At 34.8% G+C, this 23259-nt stretch overlaps 1 protein-coding gene across 1 annotated transcript in view; it reads left to right on the forward strand.

Moving 5' to 3' along the window:
• Positions 1-2013: 2013 nt before the first annotated feature.
• The window catches only part of LOC109338719 (probable fatty acyl-CoA reductase 4), a 29446-nt gene continuing 8200 nt past the window's right edge, over positions 2014-23259 (forward strand). Inside the window, exons 1-6 of the mRNA XM_019576008.1 lie at positions 2014-2188; positions 2283-2386; positions 3356-3558; positions 3874-3974; positions 14312-14504; positions 15657-15818. Of these exons, the coding sequence (XP_019431553.1) occupies positions 2101-2188; positions 2283-2386; positions 3356-3558; positions 3874-3974; positions 14312-14504; positions 15657-15818 (851 nt within the window). The 5' untranslated portion in view covers positions 2014-2100. The remainder of the gene's footprint in view (positions 2189-2282; positions 2387-3355; positions 3559-3873; positions 3975-14311; positions 14505-15656; positions 15819-23259) is intronic.

A 23259-nucleotide genomic window follows, 5' to 3' on the forward strand; every position in this document is an offset into this window, starting at 1 on the left:
TGGGTGGGTGGGTGGGTGTGGGTGTGGGGGTGGGTGTGTGGGTGTGGATGGGTGGGTGCGCGCGTGCGTACGTAAGTCTCATTTTAGATTTGATTAATTTTAGCTTGTGAGACTTTTATTAGGGTTCATCCTAGCCTAGACTCTTACTAAGCAAGCATCTTAAGACCTAATAAATATATAAAAATACTAACCCCTAGATCTTCTTTTGAATGCATTGCCTTGTGTGAACTTGAGTCTTTATTTTATAGTTAATACTTGTTGTTTGTTGATTTGCTCATCCTCTCAAACTTGTCCTTGAACATTATGTATGTTGTCGATCCTTTGCCTTTATCACTCTTTTGTCTTTATCAAACTCTATGTGTCCTTCGTTTTCATCAAACTTTATGTGTACTTTGTCTTCATCAAAACATTATGTGATGCATGTTTGCCTCTTTAATCTCTCATTCATGCATACTTGCATCTTCAGAAATGAAGTTCATCTCTTCCTAAATTACAGAATCGGTCTTCCCACCAAAAATTGAATCACAATAATGGTCCATCAAACATCCAAATTTTTCTTCTTTATAGCAAGAAGCCATAAATTCTAAGATGCAGAAAGTACACAATATTATGAAAAAATAAAAATAAAAGTGCATAAACATAATTTTGTTGTTGTTGACTTGTACCAAAAAACTATAAATAATGAGATGGAGAACGTACATGTGGGGTAAGCTACCATGTTGAGTAGTTATGGTGATTGTCTTGCTCAAGTCATTCACGTAATAAATTACTAAATGGGAATGAGAAGTCCACTTTTGTCTCCTTTACGTATATATTGGCAAATGCATGGTTGTTGGATCTGCCATTAATGTTAGGTAGATTATGTGAGAAGACATATCCTCTCCTAGATGGAAATAATTAGAGATGATGCCATGTGTTAGTGAGTGCATACCCTCAATTTTGTTTAAAATATTTATATCAGTTATATAACCTTATAAATCCTAACTTTATTTTTTATAAACTATATGATATGGTTCGTGAAAATAAATAATTATTATTATGTTGAATTATTTTATAATATTATGGATATGTAATTTAAGGAATTTCACAACTACTTCTTTGTATGTTTTGTTTGGGTCCAACTAATTTCTTCTCTAGTTTTGATATGACAACACTGATTAAATTTGCAAAATTTTATGATCCACATGATTTTTATGCAATTGATTTGGTGATATTTGATAATCAACTTGAGACTTACTATACATCGTTGATAATGCATAACAATGTTGAATTTAATTATTTGAAGTAAATCAATAATCTTTTATATAAGTTTGTTGAAAGTGGATTGTTTATACATTAGTTTACCTTATTTTAAAGTTAACAGTACCGTTGCAGAAAAAGTTTTTTCAACTATGAAAATTTGAAAATTTGGTTAGTAATTAAATAGGGGACACATTGATGAATGATTGTCTAGTCACTTATATTTAGCGAGAAGTGTTCAACAACATTTCTAACAAATTGATAATTCAACAATTTCAAAATGTAAAATCTCATAGAGATTAATTATAAAATATGTAATTTATGTGATAAAATATATTTAAATTTTGTAATTTTAACATTAATGTTTTCAATTGATAATATTTATTATTTTAATTTTTAACATATCTTGCACGCCTTACCTCTGAATCCGAAATTTTAATTACCTAGATTTTAAATTATTTAAAATAAATTAATTTAAAAAAATTATCAAACTCTCATTAATATGAGAGAATCTGAGCTCGTAACTAATGTCAAACATAATATATCTCAAAATATAGAAATAGTGCATAACTTAAATGAAAGTATCGGAATCCTAAAGATCAGAAAAGTTTATAAAATCTTTATCACGTAATGATATAAACTTATGAGCTTTTATTATACATGCAGTAATGAATCACTAAAAACATCTTTTCATGAGGAAAAAAGAAGATAATAATTACATCATTTTCCATCATTATACGTATGCTTTAACACCTATGTGTTTCATATAGCTGCATAAGCGTTATATATAGAGTCATACATTTGCAAAAGCACAAAACAAAAAATCATCTAATACACTTCTGCCACCATTATACGTATACTATGCCCATGATGGAGCTGAGAAGTGTTAGTGATTTTTTCAGGGGAAAGACCATTTTAGTTACTGGAGCAACAGGATTCCTAGCCAAGGGTACATTCTGTCTCCCTCTACCCTAAGTTTTATTCTTGTATTTTTGTTTAGGTCAATATTAATTAATTAATGTTTTCTGACCTTTTTTGAGCAGTTTTTGTGGAGAAGATACTAAGGGTTCAACCGGATATAAAAAAGTTATATCTTCTTGTAAGAGCATCGGATCCTTATTTGGCTACCCAACGTTTGCACAATGAGGTAGGGTATCAGCTCTCTAAGATTAAAATTTTGAGATCTCTTTCATGAAGTAGAGCATTTTTAGGGTTTTTCTATCTGCCAACTCTATCTATCTAGGATTAATTTTGAAAACTAATTAATACTTCTCTCATACCATTTATTTGACTCATCCGAGACTGGGGTGCCTCTAAGCAAAAGAGAATTTCATTATTATAAGGGATGAAAATATCAGAGAGCCACAAGTGAAAACCATGTGTTGAACCCTCTAGGATTGACGTTGTGTTTAACTAATTGAATTTTTTACCCTAAATTATTAAAAAACTTTATTTTTGAATAATACATTCAAATATGATTCTAAACTCAACTTTGATCAAAATTAGTTTTACAGAATCAAAAGTTATTCATAATCATATTTTATAAACACTCACCCAACATTAAACAAGCACGCCCTAAACGGTTTAACATGGAGAATCCAGCTAGAGATGCATATTTACACATATATCATTAGAAGTATCTTCAGTCAACCCTCTTGAGTTTTATTCTTCTATCACCTCACTTCCTTTTACTATACCCAACTTAAGTAACGTTCTATGTTATTATAAAATTCATCGAATAGGTCCATTAGTTATCACATATTGCTATATTTCATAAGCATTTACCTCTCATTTATTATTACACATACCTTATCTAATAAAATAAAGGCAGCTTTTAAAATATGAGGATCCGATATAATCAAGTTATTATACCTTAAGTAGTTCAGCATAATTTAATGTAGATAGGCCTATCACTTGTTTTTCTAATTATCTTTAATTTATTTACTGATTAAAAAAAAGTCAATTCAACATAATTTATTTATACAGTCATATCATTATTATAATGTCAGATTGGCATAAAATATATATTAAAATAGCATATATATGGTACATTCAAGAAATTTAAATTTAATCCATGCATATTTTTACTAACTAATCCATCCATATTTATATCTAGGTCTTTAAGAAGGACTTGTTCAGGGTTCTACAAGATAAGTGGGGTGCGAATTTTGATTCCTTCATATCCAAGAAAGTGGTAGCTGTTGCTGGCGATGTGTCACGTGACATGCTTGGATTTATAGACGTAAAACTGAGTGAAGAGATGCTGAAGGAGATAAATATTATAGTCAATAGTGCAGCCACTACCAATCTTGATGAAAGGTAAATAAAAAGAAAAATATATATATACCGATAGTATAAGAGTTTTTATACTGTCATTTTATTATCTACCATTTATTTCTAATCATCATTGACTCTTAAAAAATATAACTCAAATGAAGGATAGATGATATGCTAACTGTGTATATATCTTTACAGTATAAATATTATACACTAAATAAAATTGTAAAATAATTATCATGTTTTATAATTCTATCTACTAGTCGTTTTTATATATGATTTTTGCTCACATATATGTCAAATTCAGTGAGGCATATTATAGTCTTTTTATAGTTATCATGTTTTTTTCTTCTCCAGATTTGATGTTGCAATGGGTACCAATACGGTGGGAGCCTTTAATGTTTTGAATTTTGCTAAAAGTTGTCAAAAAATAGAAATTATTCTTCACGTATCCACTGGTATGTAAATTACAACCTTATCTGTCAGTGCCTCTATTTTTGGGAGATATATTTTGAAAGCGTAATTTGGTTTCTATGTTTTGCTCTCTAATACAAAATTTGTAAGATCTCTGATCTCCTCAGGTAATTTTATCAAAGCTTAATATTAAGACATATATCTTGAATTTTTTTTTGGAAGGTGAAAATTTTATTAATGAAAAACAAAAATACAAACAAAGAAATAACAAAAGAAAACAGAGACCACAACACCAAAGCCTAAGACAACACCAAATGAAGAACAATCAAGAAACTACAAAAACAGAGAGAATTAATGGAGAGTTAAACATAGCAAATCAAGCTAGCAACCGGTTGAAGACCTATTCAAACCAACACATAGAAGAGTCTTTGATTTTACTATTGATCTAGAATCAAGATTTAAACTTTATTACATCTAGCAACTCTCCCACACACATCCTCCTGTTGTTAAATATAAAGTCGTTCCTACACCTCTATAAGTACCAAATTGCAGTTAACCAAATCACAGGGACAATCCCTTTCGTCTGACATCCCTTAATATAATTAAGGTATTGAAACCAGTGAGGCATAGTTGAGGAATAAGGTAACACCCCCAAGAGCCCCAACTACCCATATAAAAGTTGTCAAACTCGGTAAGAGAACTGGTAAGAGAAGAAGAGATGATCTACAGTCTCCGACTGAAGATGACACCAAACACATAGTACATCATTTCCAACAAAGTTACCACCTCTCTGGGAAGGTTCCACTTACTAGGAAGTCTATCCAAGAAAATTCTCCAAGCAAGTGCGCGAGATTTCAAAGGAGCCCATGATTTCCATAACACATTATGCATCGAACGATTCTCTTCCCTGACCTCTTCCATTTGTCAAAGCACTTTATAAGCAGACTTGATCGATTAACTAAGAGAGGGATCATAAGACCAAATCCATTTGTCAGCACCATCTTCTTTAAGCTGGATCCTATTCAGAATCCCCATCAACTCATCAATCATAGGAATTTCCCACACAAAAGGCTCTCTTCTCCACGATAGTTGCCACAACCACTTCCCATGCCTCCATTCACCTAAATTACCCACTTGAGCCCCCTATCTGAACAAATATTAAAAAGCATAGGGAATGAATCCTTCAAGGAACACTCCCCCATCCAATGGTCCTCCCAGAAACAACTAAGTTGCCCATCTCCCACCTCTCTATGAAAGCCTCTCTGAATACTCCCTCCAAATCTACCCGACCCACTCACAATCCTCTTCAAATCTCTTCACCAAAGTGACTCTGAAATCCCACCAGTAATCCCCCTCTCCATTGAGAAGCAATTTGGTCCACATATTTGGAGTGCAAAACTTTAGACAAAAGAACCTATCTCTTAACGAGTAACCTCCACCACCACTTACCTAGAAGAGCAAGATTAAAAGAATTTAGATATTTCACTCTCCCATACAATAAAGTAAGAAATGGGTTAATGATTCTTACAATGAGAGGATGAGAACATAGTGGGGAAGAGCATGAGAAAGCTGGAGATTTAGAGTGGTTAGTAGAGAGAGAATGGAGAAGGAGGGGAGGTGGGCTGGTTGGTCTCACACTAACCGGCCTCAGACTAGGAAATCATCCGGTAACATAGCTTCAACTACTTTTTACTTCTCAAACTTTCTAGAGGATGTGGGCAAAAAGGAGTTATGGACTTTGTTTCAACGAAAGGGTAGGGTTTGTGAAGTTTTTCAAATAGTTATAAAAATAAAATTTATTTGCTTTTCTTTCATATAAATATTTGTTAAAGCAATAAACCAAGTAAAAGATTTGGTTTTGTGAGATTTCTCAACGTTCTTAATGAACTATCTATGGAATCTACTCTTGATAATATGTGGTTTGGCAATAAAAACTTGGAGTTAATGGTGATGGAGTGAAAGTATTTTTATCTCATAGTCATTATCATTTATTTATAGTTTTAGTTAAAAATTAATAATTGTGACCAAATGAATAACGGATAATATATCGAGAGTGTAAAAATGGTATATCATTTTTCTATACTTTCTACATCCGAATATTTATAAAAGTGAATAACCTATATTCAAACAGGGCTACATATGTTTAGGGTTTAACCTATATTCCCATGTATATAAAAGTCTAACTTTTTTTTTTTATGTATTTTGAGTTTTAGTTTATTACTAAAACATGGTTAAATTTATAATAGAAATGAACATCATGAAACACAAATGTGAGTGCAATAATGGAACTATTATCATATTCTTTAGCTTGACATTTATGCCTCTGTTCATTTTTTCTTTGTTTCCTCATATAGGTTTCTGTTAGTTTTCTGTTTTCTGTTTTATTCCTTTTTTAGCCGTTTTCTTTTTGGCGCCAATTTCTGTTAGCTTTCTGTTTTGTTGCTTAAGCTTTCATGTTTTCCAATCCTGTATAAATAGGACCAGAATTGGTTCTTCAAGGTAATGAGAATGAGGTATATTTCATTGAATTCTTGTCAGATGGTATCAGAGCTCTCAATCTGAGAGCTCTGCTGCGCATTTTTCCACAAAGTCTCTGCCATTGCCGTTATTAGTCTGCTCTTCAAAGATCAATCCAACTTCATCATCATTGTTAAAGAATAAGCATTCTTCTTGATCTGTGATTGAGCCTTCTTTTAAAAAGGTGTGTTATTTCTTATCTCATTCTATATTCATCCTGCATCGTCTGATTTAAGACTCAAAAGGAACCATGGCAGACATTGATTTTGAAGATTCTCAAGGCATTCCAGCCCCTGTTCTTTCTACAATTGACCTACAAAATCCCTGTAATCCTTACTATCTCCACCCTGGAGAAAATCCAGGGTTTGTCCTTGTCTCCCCACCCCTCGAAGGGGGAAACTATTACTCATGGAGCAAATCCATGAGGAGAGCCTTGCTCTCAAAGAACAAATATAAGTTCGTAGATGGATCAATCACAATGCCAAAAACCAGTGATCCAGATTTTGATACATGGGAAAGGTGTAACACAATGGTGGTTTCTTGGATTACAAGAACACTAACACCTCAAATTGCACAAAGCATTGTATGCATAGATAGTATCCAAGAACTTTGGCAAGATCTAAGAGAGAGATTTTCAAAAGGAAATTACTTTAGAATGTCCAATCTGTTACAAGAAGTTCATTCTATCAAACAGGGTGATAGAGACATTAATGCATATTTCACTAACCTCAAGACACTATGGGAAGATTTAGAGTCCTTAAGGCAACTACCTGCATGCACTTGTAACATACAATGTAAATGTAACCTTGTCAAAAGCATCAAAGAAAGCAGGGAAGCAGAATATGTCATATGTTTCTTGAAGGGCCTAAATGATCAATTCCAAACCTCAAGGTCTCAAATTCTTCTTATGGAGCCTTTGCCCACCATCAACAAAACTTTTTCATTAATTGTCCAAGCAGAAGGACAATTTAATGAACAAAATCTAGAAGAATCCAAGACCCTTTTTAACACCAGCAACCAAGATCAGACCTGGAAACAAGCATTAGGAAGAACTCCCTTCAACTTTGTAAGAGGGAGAGGTAGAACAGGTGGGAGGAACTACAACAACAGATTCAATCCAGTAAAGGTATGTACTCATTGTGGCAAAGAAAGACACACCATAGAAACATGCTATTTCAAGCATGGTTTCCCTCCTAATTACAACAAATCCAAACCTGGCATGAGTTCTGTTAATAGCATCACAGAGGGACAACCAATAATTGAGATCACTGATAAGAACAAGAAAACCAGTTTGCAATTCAACTCTGAACAATTCGCTCAACTCACCTCTTTACTGCAAAAGGCAGAGATCACTCCTTCCACACATCATGTTAATCAACTGAGTTTAACCAACACTGGCATAGCAACCACAACAGATTCTTCAGAGCACAATACTACTCAGGTAAAATGCATAATTGGGTTTTAGATAGTGGAGCTACAGATCATGTGAGTCCTTCCTTATCTAATTTTGATTACTACCAAACTATTAAGCCTGTTACCATTAGATTACCAAATGGTTCAACCACTATTGCTAATTATAGTGGAACCATTACACTATCTACTAATCTAATTCTTTACAATGTATTGTACATCCCTAATTCTCATTATCATTTGATCTCAATACACAAACTCACTGCCTCACTTAATTGCAGATTGATATTTGACAAGTCTCATTGCCTTATTCAGGATATGAATACCTTAAAGATGATTGGACATGTTAAAGCTATCAATGGGTTATATGTGCTCAATATGGCTGCTACTGCAAGTAGATTTACTTCATATTCTGTTAATGATATTACTGATGATACTCATAACACTTCTTTTGATTTGTGGCACTCTAGATTAGGCCACCCTTCCAATTCTGTGTTGCATACAATTTCTAAACAATTTCCTGATATTAAGTACAATACTGCTCATGTTTGTGATTTCTGCTATATGGCAAAACTGACTAAGTTGCCCTTTCCAACTAGTTTACACAACAGTAGTTCCACCTTCCAATTGGTCCACATGGACATATGGGGACCAATTGCTATCCCTTCCATTCATGGCCATAGATACTTCCTCACTGTCATAGATGATTTCAGCAGACATACATGGTTATTTCTAATGAGAACCAAAGGAGAAGCCAGAACCCCTGTCCAAAATTTCACTACTCTTGTCCAAACTCAGTTTCATAAGGTAATCAAGACTATAAGAACAGACAATGGCCCTGAGTTCATCATGCCCTCCTTTTATCAAACTCTTGGGATAATCCATCAAACTAGTTGTGTTGAGACACCCCAACAAAACTCTGTGGTTGAGAGGAAACACATACATCTTTTAAACATAACAAGGGCAATCTTATTTCAATCCCATTTGCCAAAGGTTTATTGGGGCTATGCTGTTAAACAGGCCACCTTCTTAATTAACAGACTACCCAGCCCTGTGCTTCAACATAAGTCCCCCTATGCTCTCTTACATGATCATAAACCTTCCCTAGACAACCTAAAGGTTTTTGGTAGTCTATGCTACGCATGTACCCTCCAACACCATAGGGCCAAACTTGACTCTAGAGCCAAGAAGTGTGTCTTCTTAGGATACCAACATGGCACCAAGGGTTACTTACTTCTTGATCTCCATACTAGAGAAATCTTTCTTTCAAGAAATGTGGTCTTTAAAGAACATATCTTCCCTTATGCCACCCTGCAACCTCCCTTGCCTTCTTATCCTGAAACCAATACCCAAACTTCAACTACAGACTCTTTATTCTTTGATTCACCTACACAGGACAAACACATTACCAATCAACTCCCTATAGACATTCCCTCACATACTCTATCTGAACCATCCATCCAACCAACTTCATCTCCTACTAACCTTAGAAGATCTACTAGAAACAGACACCCTCCATCCTATCTACAGGATTTCCACCACTCTCTCCTTCACCAAACATCCTCTCCCACATCTTCTAGAATTACTCATCCATTATCCACTGTCCTGTCCTACCATAACTTAGCCCCCAAACACCTACATCATACATTATCCATCTCAACCGACTATGAACCTAAAACATATAATCAGGCCATCAAATCCACTCACTGGATAGAAGCTATGCAGGATGAGCTCAATGCTCTTGAAATTAACCACACTTGGTCTTTGGTTGATCTACCACCTGATAAAACTCCTATAGGTGCCAAATGGGTTTACAAAATTAAACATAAGGCTGATGGTAGCATAGAAAGATATAAAGCTCGGCTTGTTGCAAAGGGTTATAACCAAACTGAAGGGATTGATTATTTTGAAACATTTGCCCCTGTAATTAAACTCACCACTGTAAGGCTTTTGCTTGCTGTTGCCTCTTGCCAAAACTGGACTCTGCACCAACTTGACATTAATAATGCATTTCTTCATGGTGACCTTCATGAAGAAGTATACATGTCCATACCCCCTGGAGTTACTGGACACAAACCCAATCAAGTATGCAAGTTGCACAAATCCATTTATGGCCTAAAGCAAGCAAGTAGACAATGGTACCACAAGTTATCCTCTACCCTCTTTTCTCTTGGCTATTCTCAATCTCAGCATGATCATTCTCTGTTCACGAAATCTGCATCTAATCATTTTTACTGTTTTACTAATATATATGGATGATCTCATTTTAACTGGCACTAATGCTTCTGAAATTTCTTTTGTTAAGCATCACTTGCATCAATTATTTCGAATTAAAGATCTTGGCCCTTTAAAAAAATTTCTTGGAATTGAAATAGCAAGAAGCTCCAAAGGCATAACATTATGTCAAAGAAAATATGCTTTAGACATTTTATCAGATACAGGTTTCTTATCCTCTAAACCAGCAACAACACCTATGGTAAGAACATCCAAGTTACACCAAGGAGATGGTGACCCTCATCCAGACCCTGCCTCTTACCGAAGATTAGTGGGGGATTGCTCTACCTGACCAATACAAGACCAGATATTCCATTTGATGTCCAACAACTCACTCAGTTCATGGCTTCTCCTACAACAACTCATCACAAAGCTCTTACCAGGGTCCTTAGATATATCAAATCTGCACCTGGGCAGGGCCTATTCTACCCATCATCTTCTCAACTTCAGCTCAAAGCCTTCTCTGATTCTGATTGGGCCTCATGTATAGATACCAGAAAATCCATCTCTGGCATTTGTGTATTCTTAGGAGATTCACTCATATCCTGGAAATCTAAAAAGCAGCAAACAGTGGCCAGGTCTTCATCTGAGGCAGAATACAGGGCACTTGCTTCAACTTCTTGTGAACTTCAATGGATTACTTATCTTCTGCATTTTATTCAAATTCCTTACAATTCTCCAGCTTTGATATACTGTGATAATGCCTCTGCTTGTCACATTGCCAACAACAATGTTTTCCATGAACGCACAAAGCATATCGAGATAGATTGCCATGTGGTTAGAGAGAGACTTCTTCAATAACTCTTTCATTTACTTCCTATCTCCTCTTCAGAACAATATGCGGATATTCTTACAAAAACTTTGGATCCATCCCCTTTTCATTACTTACTTTCCAAGCTTGGAGTAGTTAATATCTACTCTCGAGCTTGAGGGAGGCTATTATCATATTCTTCAGCTTGACATTTATGCCTCTGTTCATTTTTTCTTTGTTTCCTCATCTAGGTTTCTGTTAGTTTTCTGTTTTCTGTTTTCTGTTTTATTCCTTTTTTAGCCGTTTTCTTTTTGGCGCCAATTTCTGTTAGCTTTCTGTTTTGTTGCTTAAGCTTTCATGTTTTCCAATCCTGTATAAATAGGACCAGAATTGGTTCTTCAAGGTAATGAGAATGAGGTATATTTCATTGAATTCTTGTAAGAGGAACTAATATTATAAAATAGAAATGAAAGTAAAATAATGGAATGAGAATCACTACATTATTGATTAGTTTAGAACAATGAGATAGTGATTCTCGATTTATTCAATAATTTCAATCTCATTTCTATTTCATAATGTACATCATCCTCCAAACCTCTAAACATTTTTTTATCAACAATGAAATTTATTAATAAAATTGGAATTATAAGAATAAGTGGTACTCATATCAAACAAACAATTGGATGGTTGTCTCAACCATTCCATATAAGAGTAATTGAAATTATTAAAACAATCAAGGAAGGTATTCCAAGAATGTAAAAAATAAGATCTAGCACCTCCTCAAGGTTGAACCACAAATTCTCAAAGATAATTGTATTCCTCACAAGCCAAATAGTCCATAAAGTGATGAACGCGACTTTGATATCTTATTCCTCAAATTTCAGTTTTAAGAGATTATTATCCGTTTCTAATAACCGGTTGAATTGAATCCCATCAAGAATAGGCTTATTCCAGTCAGACTAAAAAAACTTCGCCTCAAAGAAGTGTGTGATGTGATTTTTAACACTTATGGGATCTTCAATTCATTCTTCATCAATTATCAAACCAGTCAACATCTTAAACCTCTGACTCCTATTGATATAAGAGTGAAAGAATCTAGAGTTAGAGTCTTCATCCCGGATCCAATTTTGTCTAGATTTCTATAATAGAAGGTTGTCTTTTTGGCTCAAAGCTCGTCATAGTTCTGTTGTAGTCTCTCTTCTTTTGTTGATATCGACTTCTGAAATGACTCCATAACTACCCTTTTCATCAACAAGGAAAATTATGTCTACGTGATCTACAATTCTCCTATCCAGAATTCTAAACTGATCTTATTCCAAAACCTTCAATGCCCCTTTTAATTTCTTCAAATTTTCCTTTAACATAAAAGAACCCCGATCTTGGTCATCCAATTTTTTTCACTCTTCTTGAACAAACTTTCCAAAACTAGGATCAAACATCCAACAATTATTTGTGCAATACGGAGTTGGCTCCCAATCAGAAATATCAATTTTTTGAAAATAGGACAATGGATAGAGAAAGTCATTGGGAGGCCTAATTGCACCAGATTGCCTAAACATGCATTCCCTCATCATTTACCAGGAATCTATCAATTCAATCTATCAATTCAACTCATCGCGTTTCCATTCGAAGGAAACCAAGTAAATTTCTTTCCATAGAGAGACAAATCAAATAATTTCATCTCATCAACAAACTGATTGAACTCGTCACATTCTCTTATATCGTCTTGTAGCCTTGTTCCCTTTCTTTCACCTTGTTGTAAAATTGCATTGAAATCACCCGCACAACACCACAACTCACCATCACGACCTAGTTTAACATTCTTAGTATCCTCCCATAATTTTCGCTTTCTATCCAAATCACGAAGGCAATAGACATTCATAACATGAGATAATTGAGTATGCTTATTCCACTTACCCATAACAAGCACAAAATTAGACCCACACTTCACATCCTCCAAATATAAATTCTCCTTATTCCATATATTCAGAATTCCACCAGAATTACCTTCAGCCGGTAGAGCTGCCCAATCAAAATTATCTGACCCCCACAATAAAGAGCATAGCCTTCTATCTATGTTCTGAATCTTGGTTTGGTCCACGTGATGAACCAACAAAATTCCATCCTTCCACCAAAAGCTTGGTCAATGTGGGAGATTGCTTGGGCCCTGACTTAATTCCCAGCCCACAATCTTACAACTATGGTGACCGAAGCATTAAAATATTTTAGATTGAAGACACATTTTGTGACTAAAACGTGTAGCGTGAAACAGTTGGACGAGGATTGTATTTTCCATTCAGTTGAAGAGGCTTTTAGAAATCCAGAATGTACTAGCTACACCTCAAATCAAGGAATTTAGTTCCAGTACGGTCTAATGCGGGGTCTGCTACCAAAAAATTAAAAGATTTGAAAAGTTGGTAAAGAAGCAAAGGAAGATATCAAAGATACTCAAGAAGAAGAAACAAAAACAGCAGCTTGTCAACTGGAATAATTTTAGTATGGATCTTGGTGATGATCCTCTTATCAATAACACTACAGTTTCAAATCAAGCCTGTGATGATGATAATAATTTGAGTCCTTCACCGTCTTCTCCAAAGGTTAACAATAGAGGTGAGGTCGGGGTCCAGGTTAAAGACTTTTCAAACGAGGCCGAAGAAATGTGGGAAATTGGGAAAATTATTGGTCTATGTGGGAAAGAAAATGATGTTGATATTATGTCTAAAGTAGCATGCTTTGGAGGAAAGGGACCATCGGTAGTTTGAGACTGCAGTCAGATGGAGACAATCTATGGTTAATGATAACCATGTTCATTAATATAAGGGGTAGGAGGGCGTTTAAAGAAGAAGGCAATGAGAGATGTTATCCAAACCCCTAAACATATAGTATCTAATCATGTTGAGTAATAAACTAAAGAGGACAAAATATCTCCTCGTATAAGGAGATAATAAGGAGATAAGTAATTTTTTTTACCATTAAAATCATGATATATATTCTATTTAATCATTTTTATTAAAAATATTTTTAAAACTAAACAAAAGAATATATATGTCATACTTTTATTAGTCGGATGAGATATTTTGTTCTCATAGATTTAAGTCCTAAAGTAATGATATATTTTTTTATTAAATAATTCTGCCCACAAAAATCATATTACTTATAAATCAATTGATAAACAAAGTGACATTTTATGATAATGTTACTTTTATATGGTGTAGGAGAATATATTATTTTTCCATAAATTTAATAAGCATGCTTGGTAAGCACATCAAAAATTTTAAAAACTTAAAAAAAAAAGTTATTACATATAAAACCTAACATTTTATAGATCCGTCTTAATCATGGACTAACAAGATCAAAGCTTAAGAGCTTCTACTAATTATTTAATTAGCAAAGCAATGAAGATTGAACAGTTTTTCATTTCTGTTTCAGCTTATGTTTGTGGGCAGGGAGAAGGACTTATAGCTGAGGAACCGATCCATATGGGTCAGACACTAAACAAGTGTCGAAGATTAGACATTAACTTAGAAAAGCAGTTGATTCAGGAAAAACTGAGTGAACTTCGAGCACAGAATGCCAATGAAGAAACAATCACCAAAACAATGAAAAAGTTTGGAATGATAAGGTGCTTTGTGAATATATATGAGAAAAAAAGTATATATTAATAGTGTAAATGTTTTTTTTTACATAATATGTGATTGTTTACTATTCATTTTCAATTATCATTGACTCTTAAATAAAATTAATACAAATGAATGGTAGATGATGCACTCATTATCTATAAATATTTACATTATTAGTATATAAATATTACACTATATTTATATATATACTTAATTTATATATATATAGAGGAGGAACCCGTTTATACCTAAGTTAAGTTACACTAGTTACACTCAATCTCATCTATTGATTTCCTTAAATCCAACGGACCAAATGGATGAGTGAAATAAGTAATGAGAGAAAAGATGAAGACTTTTTAGTATCACTCATTTGGTCCATTGGATTTAAAGAAATTAATGGATGAAATTGAGTATAACTAATATAAATTAACTTAGGTATAAACCATATGATTTCTTTTATATATATATATATATATATATGTATGCCGCACGTGAGGAGAGATCCGTTTACACTCAATTTAAGTTAAACTAGTTACATTCTAATGGATCAAATGAGTGAAACTTAAATGTTATTTAAGATTTCTTTTTTCTCTCTCATCACTTATTGTAGTCACTCGTTTGACTCGTTAGATCTAAGAAAATGAATGACTGAGATTGAGTGTAACTTAAATTGGGTGTAAACAAATCCGATATATATATATATATGGAGCTTCTCAAGTGAGGACAATTCACATATAAAAATTGTGAGAATAATAAATTTTGACTTTACAATTAATCATGAATTATTAGGATTAAAAGTTAGTTATTTGTCACATGATAATTATATGCATGTATCTTTTAATCATAATCGTTCAATAAAAATCAAATGATATATATAAAGTTTTATAATTTCTAATAACTCATTATTATTATTATAATGTGAGTAACTCTTTTAATCCAATACACTGCACGTACACAGCAAATAATTATGTATTCACCTTGTGAAAGTGTCCTGAGTTCTCCATGCACTTCAATCAATCAATACTGAATACTATGTACCTTTTAATTTTACAATCAAGCTCTTCATAGAGAAATTTTTTTCCAAAAAGCTTATGGCCATACGACATTTATTATATTGCTCTTCAAATTTCCGCTCATGTTTGATAATAATGTAGGGCAAATTTGCATGGATGGCAAAACACGTATGTATTTACAAAAGCAATGGGAGAAATGATAATGGGAAATATGAAAGATAATCTACATTTGATTATAACACGTCCCACTATGATAGTTGGTACTCACTCTGAACCCTTTCCTGGTTGGATTGAAGAAGTCAGGTACTCAAAAGCCCTTTAACACCCTTAAACACCTGCGCTTCCTTCGTGTCTGCATAAAGATATATATATATATATATATATATATATTTTGCTTATATGGGTATTGGTTTTTATCTCTAGTATTAGCCCTTGAACGTAGTATTGCTTATATGATTATCATCTCATTAAAAGACCAATACCCATATAAGCAAAATATATATATATATATATCTTTATGCAACTTCTATTAATAATTAAATGTTTCTGAAAAAATCATTTAAGAAATAGTGAATATGCACGTAATCAATTTTTAAGTGTTTGTGCACCTTTTATTTATTTTATTCCAATACTTTTAATTTACCATTATTTATATTCAGATCAATTATTGCTTGCATATTAATATTTATTATTAATTGAAAAAGGTTATTTTTTTTAATCAGCGAAAGAAATGTATTAAAAATGCACAAGGGGTGCTAAACCAATACAATCACAGTTAAGATATTGTAGAATTACATAAGTTTAGAATGCAAAATCTAAGATTTAAAAACCACTGACTAAACGGCAACGCCGTTTTCCCCACTACAGAAGTATACCAAAGCCAAGATGTAACTTGAACTAAATCTAGAAATTGAAAAGAAGAGACTTTCTTATCATTGAACACGATTTCATTTCTCATACCCCATAAAGACCACACCACAACAAACCATAATAATCTCCACATTTTCTTTCCTTTTCTAGGCTGCCAATAGGAATCACGAAACAACAAAAGATCTGACATTGTCTGAGGAATAATCACTGGAATCTTCAGCCACGCATAAAAACCAAACCAGATATTCACAGAGCTAATACTAGAGATAAACAAATGATTTAAGGACTCAGGATACTGAAGACACAACACACAGTTCAAATCAATTGGTCTAGAAATAATATTACATCTAAATAACGCATCCTTTGTAGCTATTCTCCTCTTACCAATTTTCCAAATGAAACAACAAACCTTTAAAGGAGCATGAGAGTTCCAACAATTCTGAAGAATATAATTACCATCAGCAAGCATAGAATTATCCAGAGGCAATACAGAATGGACATTAACTAAAGACTCCAAGTAAGCTGTCTTAACAACAAAAGAACCAGAATCATCTAACCTCCATCTCCACCGATCCAAACCCATTGTAGTACATTTGAAAGGAAGAATGTAATGGTACAAATTTTCAACAAGATTGTCCTCCCTTTGTAAAAGCACCATTCTCCACATAATCTTCCACTGCCAATCATTTCCCACCCACTCCCCAAAATCAGCAATCAAAGCTTGCCTATTAGAAGCCAACAAAAATAGTCTAGGGAAAGACCTTTTTAGACTTTGATTACCACACCAAACCTCTGACCAAAATTTAGTATGAGTCCCATCACCAATACTTTTGAAAATTTTAGCTTCAAAATCCATACCAATTCTTCCTTGATAGTTGGATAAGCTACCAATATCTTGCCACCAAAGCGAATCAGTCCTAGCAGGACGAAACTCCAACTCAGAACCATATTTAGCTACTACAACTTTAACCCATAGAGAGCTAGTTTCTTGAAGCCTTCTCCACTTCCACTTACATAACAAGGCTCTATTGAATTGTTGAATATTTTTAACCCTCAACCCTCCATCAACTTTCAGCCTACACACCTCCTTCCAAGACATCCAAGCTATTCCCCTCCCTCCATTATTTCCCCCACTACAGAAGTATACCAAAGCCAAGATGTAACTTGAACTAAATCTAGAAATTGAAAAGAAGAGACTTTCTTATCATTGAACACGATTTCATTTCTCATACCCCATAAAGACCACACCACAACAAACCATAATAATCTCCACATTTTCTTTCCTTTTCTAGGCTGCCAATAGGAATCACGAAACAACAAAAGATCTGACATTGTCTGAGGAATAATCACTGGAATCTTCAGCCACGCATAAAAACCAAACCAGATATTCACAGAGCTAATACTAGAGATAAACAAATGATTTAAGGACTCAGGATACTGAAGACACAACACACAGTTCAAATCAATTGGTCTAGAAATAATATTACATCTAAATAACGCATCCTTTGTAGCTATTCTCCTCTTACCAATTTTCCAAATGAAACAACAAACCTTTAAAGGAGCATGAGAGTTCCAACAATTCTGAAGAATATAATTACCATCAGCAAGCATAGAATTATCCAGAGGCAATACAGAATGGACATTAACTAAAGACTCCAAGTAAGCTGTCTTAACAACAAAAGAACCAGAATCATCTAACCTCCATCTCCACCGATCCAAACCCATTGTAGTACATTTGAAAGGAAGAATGTAATGGTACAAATTTTCAACAAGATTGTCCTCCCTTTGTAAAAGCACCATTCTCCACATAATCTTCCACTGCCAATCATTTCCCACCCACTCCCCAAAATCAGCAATCAAAGCTTGCCTATTAGAAGCCAACAAAAATAGTCTAGGGAAAGACCTTTTTAGACTTTGATTACCACACCAAACCTCTGACCAAAATTTAGTATGAGTCCCATCACCAATACTTTTGAAAATTTTAGCTTCAAAATCCATACCAATTCTTCCTTGATAGTTGGATAAGCTACCAATATCTTGCCACCAAAGCGAATCAGTCCTAGCAGGACGAAACTCCAACTCAGAACCATATTTAGCTAGGATAACATATAAGTTGGTAGGCTATTCAAAACAAAATTAATTAGGACAAGTCTCCCCCTAAACGAAATATTTTTCAATTTCCAATTAGCAAGACGAGAAGTGACCGCGACAATAACATTCTTCCAAGTTGACCTTTTTCTCGGATTAGCTCCAACCGGAATTCCTAAATAAACAAAAGGAATTGTCCCAATCTTACAAGATAAAAATGAGGCAGCAACCCTAAGAAAAGTGTTATTAATGTTAATACCAACCAAAGAGCTCTTCTGAAAATTAACTCTATGACTCAAAACCAATTCAAAGCACCTAAAAATGCTTTTTATAGTCCATAAGTTATTAACAATAGGCTTGCAAACTAAAATTGTATCATCTGCGAATTGTAAAACCGACAACTTCTTCCCACTTCGAAACCTTCAAACAGATGTGCTGAAATAGCCATACATACCAACCCATCAAACCCTTCAGCTACCATAAGGAAAAGAAATGGAGCCATAAGGTCTCCATGACGAATACCTTTAGAAACTGAGAATTGCTTAGATGGAACACCGTTAATCAGAACAGACATTATAGTAGACCGAAGACAAACTTTTATCCACCTCCCCCACTATAACGAGAACCCAAATCTAAATAACATATAATCAATAAAATCCCAGTAGAGAGAGTCATAAGCTTTCTCAAAATCAACTTTAAAGAGAAGACAACCATCTCTATCTTTTTTCGCTGAATGCATCACTTCATTAATAACAATTGGCGCGTCTAAAATATTTCGCCCACCCAAAAAAGCCGACTGAGAAGAAGAGATAAGATAACCCATAACAATTTTCAGTCTACCCACCAACAACTTGGCAGGAATCTTATATAAAGATCCTACCAAGGAAATTGGTCTATAATCCTCCACTCTAGTAGGATTCAAACACTTTGGAACCAAAGCAATGAAAGAAGAATTAAGACCACTAGGAATTTTACCATTAATCTGGAACTCTTTCACAAATAAACAAACATCCTCCTTGATGATAACCCAATACTCCTAAAAGAATTTGAAATTAAACCCGTCAGGCCCAGGACTTTTATCTTTTGCACAGCTCCACACCACTCTCTTGATCTGAACAACATCGAAGTCCACACTAATGCTCTTCAACTGGTCAGCTGTAATAGTTGGAAAATCCACTCCATCAAGCTTAGGATGACTAATCTGGTCACTAAGAAACAACTTCTTAAAGTAATTAAAGATTCCTTCTGAAATTTCATTTTGCTCTTCCCTCCACAAGCCATCCACCGAAATCCCCAAAACTTGATTCCTTCTCCTTCTAGCATTAATACGAGCATGAAAATAACTGGAATTCACATCCCCAACCTTAAGCCACTGACATCTAGCTTTCTATTAAATCCAACTCAAGAGTTTCCTCCGAAATCTTCTTTAAAGATTGGACCGAACTCCCAAACTTCTCTTTGTTCCACTCTTTAATTCAGAGTTTCAGACTCTTAAGCTTCTCATTCAACACAAAAGCATTCCACCCCCAACCTGAGTCTTAGACCAAACATTTTTAACCAAATCAGCAAAACCAGGTTGACTGATCCAAGCATTGTTAAATTTGAAAGGCTGAGACCCATAACGAATACCCTGGTTTTTAAGCAAAATTGGACAGTGATAAGAAAACTCCCTCTTCAACGCCCATTGAGAAACATTCGACCAGACTGAAATCCCATCTGTAGAAAGGAGAAATCTATCCAATCTACTCATACAACCCTTTCCTGGTTGAAACCAAGTAAAGTTCCTGCCAACGAGGGGTAAATCAATAAGCTCCATACTTGTAATCCACTCATAAAATTCAAAAGAATCCTTTGAACAATGAATTCCATAAGCCCCCTTTCTTTCAGCCTCCGCCCTAATAGCATTAAAATCTCCAAAACAGCACCAGACATTAACACCCACTGTAAGTTTCAGCTTCAGCAAATTCTCCTAAAGGAGCCTTTTCTTACTCAATTGACAAGAGGAATACACATTCACCACACAACAATCAGTTTGGTTAGCAAGGCAAGTACCAATTATGGCTAAAAAACCCTCTCCCCTCAACGTAGTCTTCTTAGAGAAAACCATGTTGTCCCAAATACTAATTAAACCTCCAAATCTTCCAGTGGAACTAGAAAACTCCCAGTCACAGTGATTGTTACCCCAAATATTATAACACAAAAAATCATCGCACCTCTCCAATTTCGTTTCCTGAATACCAAGAAACTCCAGTTTATTCTTTTAGATTAACTTCCTCAACTCCCTCCTCTTAACCCTACTCCTTAACCCTCGAACATTTAGAGATGCACAAATCATAACAACCCATTTTCAACCCCTTGGTTAGTTTTAGGGAGACTAACCTTATCATGTTCCTCTAGTTCTACCAGTCTATCAATCATCTGCGAGTCCTCTCCTTCGTAAGAAACCCCAATCTTCTTGCCAATTTCCCAGAGTTTAGTAGCTGCTTTAACTCCATCTTTGAAATGCAATAAATTAGCACATCTAACATTAGAATCAGTAATTGAGTTACTGATAGAGGAGTCAACACCCATTTACATCGCATTTGCCCCCTCTTGAGACTGAATAAAATCTTTCCCTTTCTCCATTCTACTTTCAACATCTCGTTTTCCCTTCATTTTTTTAGTAACCTTCCTTCTTGATTTGACTGCCCCAGAAGATAGACCTTTAGTAACTTGACTTCACACCATTATCTTCTGAGAAACCTCACACTTAAATGGTTTCTCCAATATGAATCTAATAGTTCTTCCTTTTCACACAGAACTTAGAGCAAGAACCCTTCTCAATAATGGATGGACGGTCTAAACAATCTTTTTTAGGGCTCTCTCCCATCTCACAACCCCTAACTTCCCCAATCTCCCTTATAACCCTCAACCCTGAAATTTGAATACCCACTAAAAGAAAATTTTCAACCTTCTTTTCCTTTTTTCCATCATGCAACTTGGTTTCCTTTACCAACCCAACTTCAGAATTCTGGTTTAAGCCCACTACATTCTGACCCACTTTATTAATATTGACATCCCGTTGTTTAACTATATTTTCTAATGTCAAATTGGGCTGAATTTGACAAGGTTCAAGCCCATCCTTTAATTCCAAAGCCCCCTCTAAAAACGAGCCATGCTTACCCTTCCACTTTCTTTCACTAGCCAAACCACCTGACATCACCTTAAAGCTTTGAGAAGAGGAATCGGAAAAAACTTTTTGCACACAATTATCTTTAAGAGGAAAAGGATCTAGAAGACTTTCAGGAACCACAGAGTCAAATGGATCTATTCTAAGCTCACCCTCTTCCAATTCACCAGACTTGTCTAACCCCCCAACCTCTGAATAGAGTGAAACGTCCACATCTTCTTTGTCCAGATTTTGCTTTTAGTAAACCCCTAGAGCAGATTGACGTACTGTAAGCCGATTGACAGCTACCAACCCTGCCACATCATCGTCTTCCTCGTTGGAACAAGAATCTTCCCCCCACACAGGATTTTGGTCAAACCATTGTTCATCCTCTTCTGAATTGATTTCTTCTGAGCATCTTCCTCTTGCTTCCTCTCATCCTCATAACTTAGAGAAAAAAACTCTTCTTTCAATCTAATATCATACAAACACGAACCAATCAGCACTTTCTAGACTAAATTGATCGATTCAAAAACTTGGGTAAGCAAAAGAACTCTGCCATATTCCAATCTTTCCATATTGGTGATCGCCTCATCCAACCTGACGATCTGTCCCTTCGGTTTAACAATAAGACTGAAAAAATCCTCCTTCCATGCTTGTAGTGGAATGCCATAACATCTTACCCACGTCAACCTTTCCTTCACCACCACATCCGTTGACCATCTTTTAATACCATTAAAAAGAGAGGAAAACCATTCTTCTTCACAGTCCTTCAGGACCTTCAAATCCTCATCTGTCTCCCCTCTTAGCAGAATCAACCTTCCTCCTAATGGAGTCGCTTGGATTGAGAAGAAACCTTCCTTAAAGATTAAGTTCTGAATGCTATCGATGTCTTCCCAATTTCTAATTTCACCAACAAACCAGTTTTGAAACTTTTACAGAGTAATAGCTGAGACAAAATAAGATGGACCATTCCAAGAATTCAGATTATCCTCCATAATCTTTGATTTTCCTTTAGTAAGGATCTCTTTCCACGATAGATGTTGAACAACTTGGGAATTCCCTGCTAAACCACGGTCTGTCGACTGACCCACACCAATATTCTTATACATGTTAACAATATCCCCCATTGCATTCGTTTCACCTTGTCTCCCAAATTTCGGTCTATTAACTCTGACCTTATAGTTCCCAATCCAGAAATTCTTCAAAGCATTCTCAATGGTCCCTTCCACATCATGTTGTTTGTATCTAACAAATCCAAAACGTTTTGCCCTTCTATCCGTCTTCTGAGGAATTATTATATCACCCATACTACCAAACTTTGCAAAAGTTGTCTACATCTCCGGAATTCCATGACTCTCCAGAATATTTGTCAAGAAAAACGTTGTGCAAGTAGCATATAATTTCTTCAGGTAACCTCTAGGTATGAAGTTAGAAGGTCGACAATTCTCTCTTTGAGCTGATTCTCTATATCCATCGCTGCATCCTAAACCTCCTTTCCCCTACTGCTGCATCGCTGCAATATTGTATAATATGAGCTAGATATCAAACCGAGCAAGGTCTTGTATTAAGTTTATTCAGTTTAAATAGTTAAGTCATCAGGTTAGACCAAGTGATTTTAAATATATTTAATAATAA

The sequence above is a fragment of the Lupinus angustifolius genome, unplaced genomic scaffold (assembly GCF_001865875.1).
Source record: "Lupinus angustifolius cultivar Tanjil unplaced genomic scaffold, LupAngTanjil_v1.0 Scaffold_39_79, whole genome shotgun sequence".
In the NCBI taxonomy this organism is placed as follows: domain Eukaryota; kingdom Viridiplantae; phylum Streptophyta; class Magnoliopsida; order Fabales; family Fabaceae; genus Lupinus; species Lupinus angustifolius.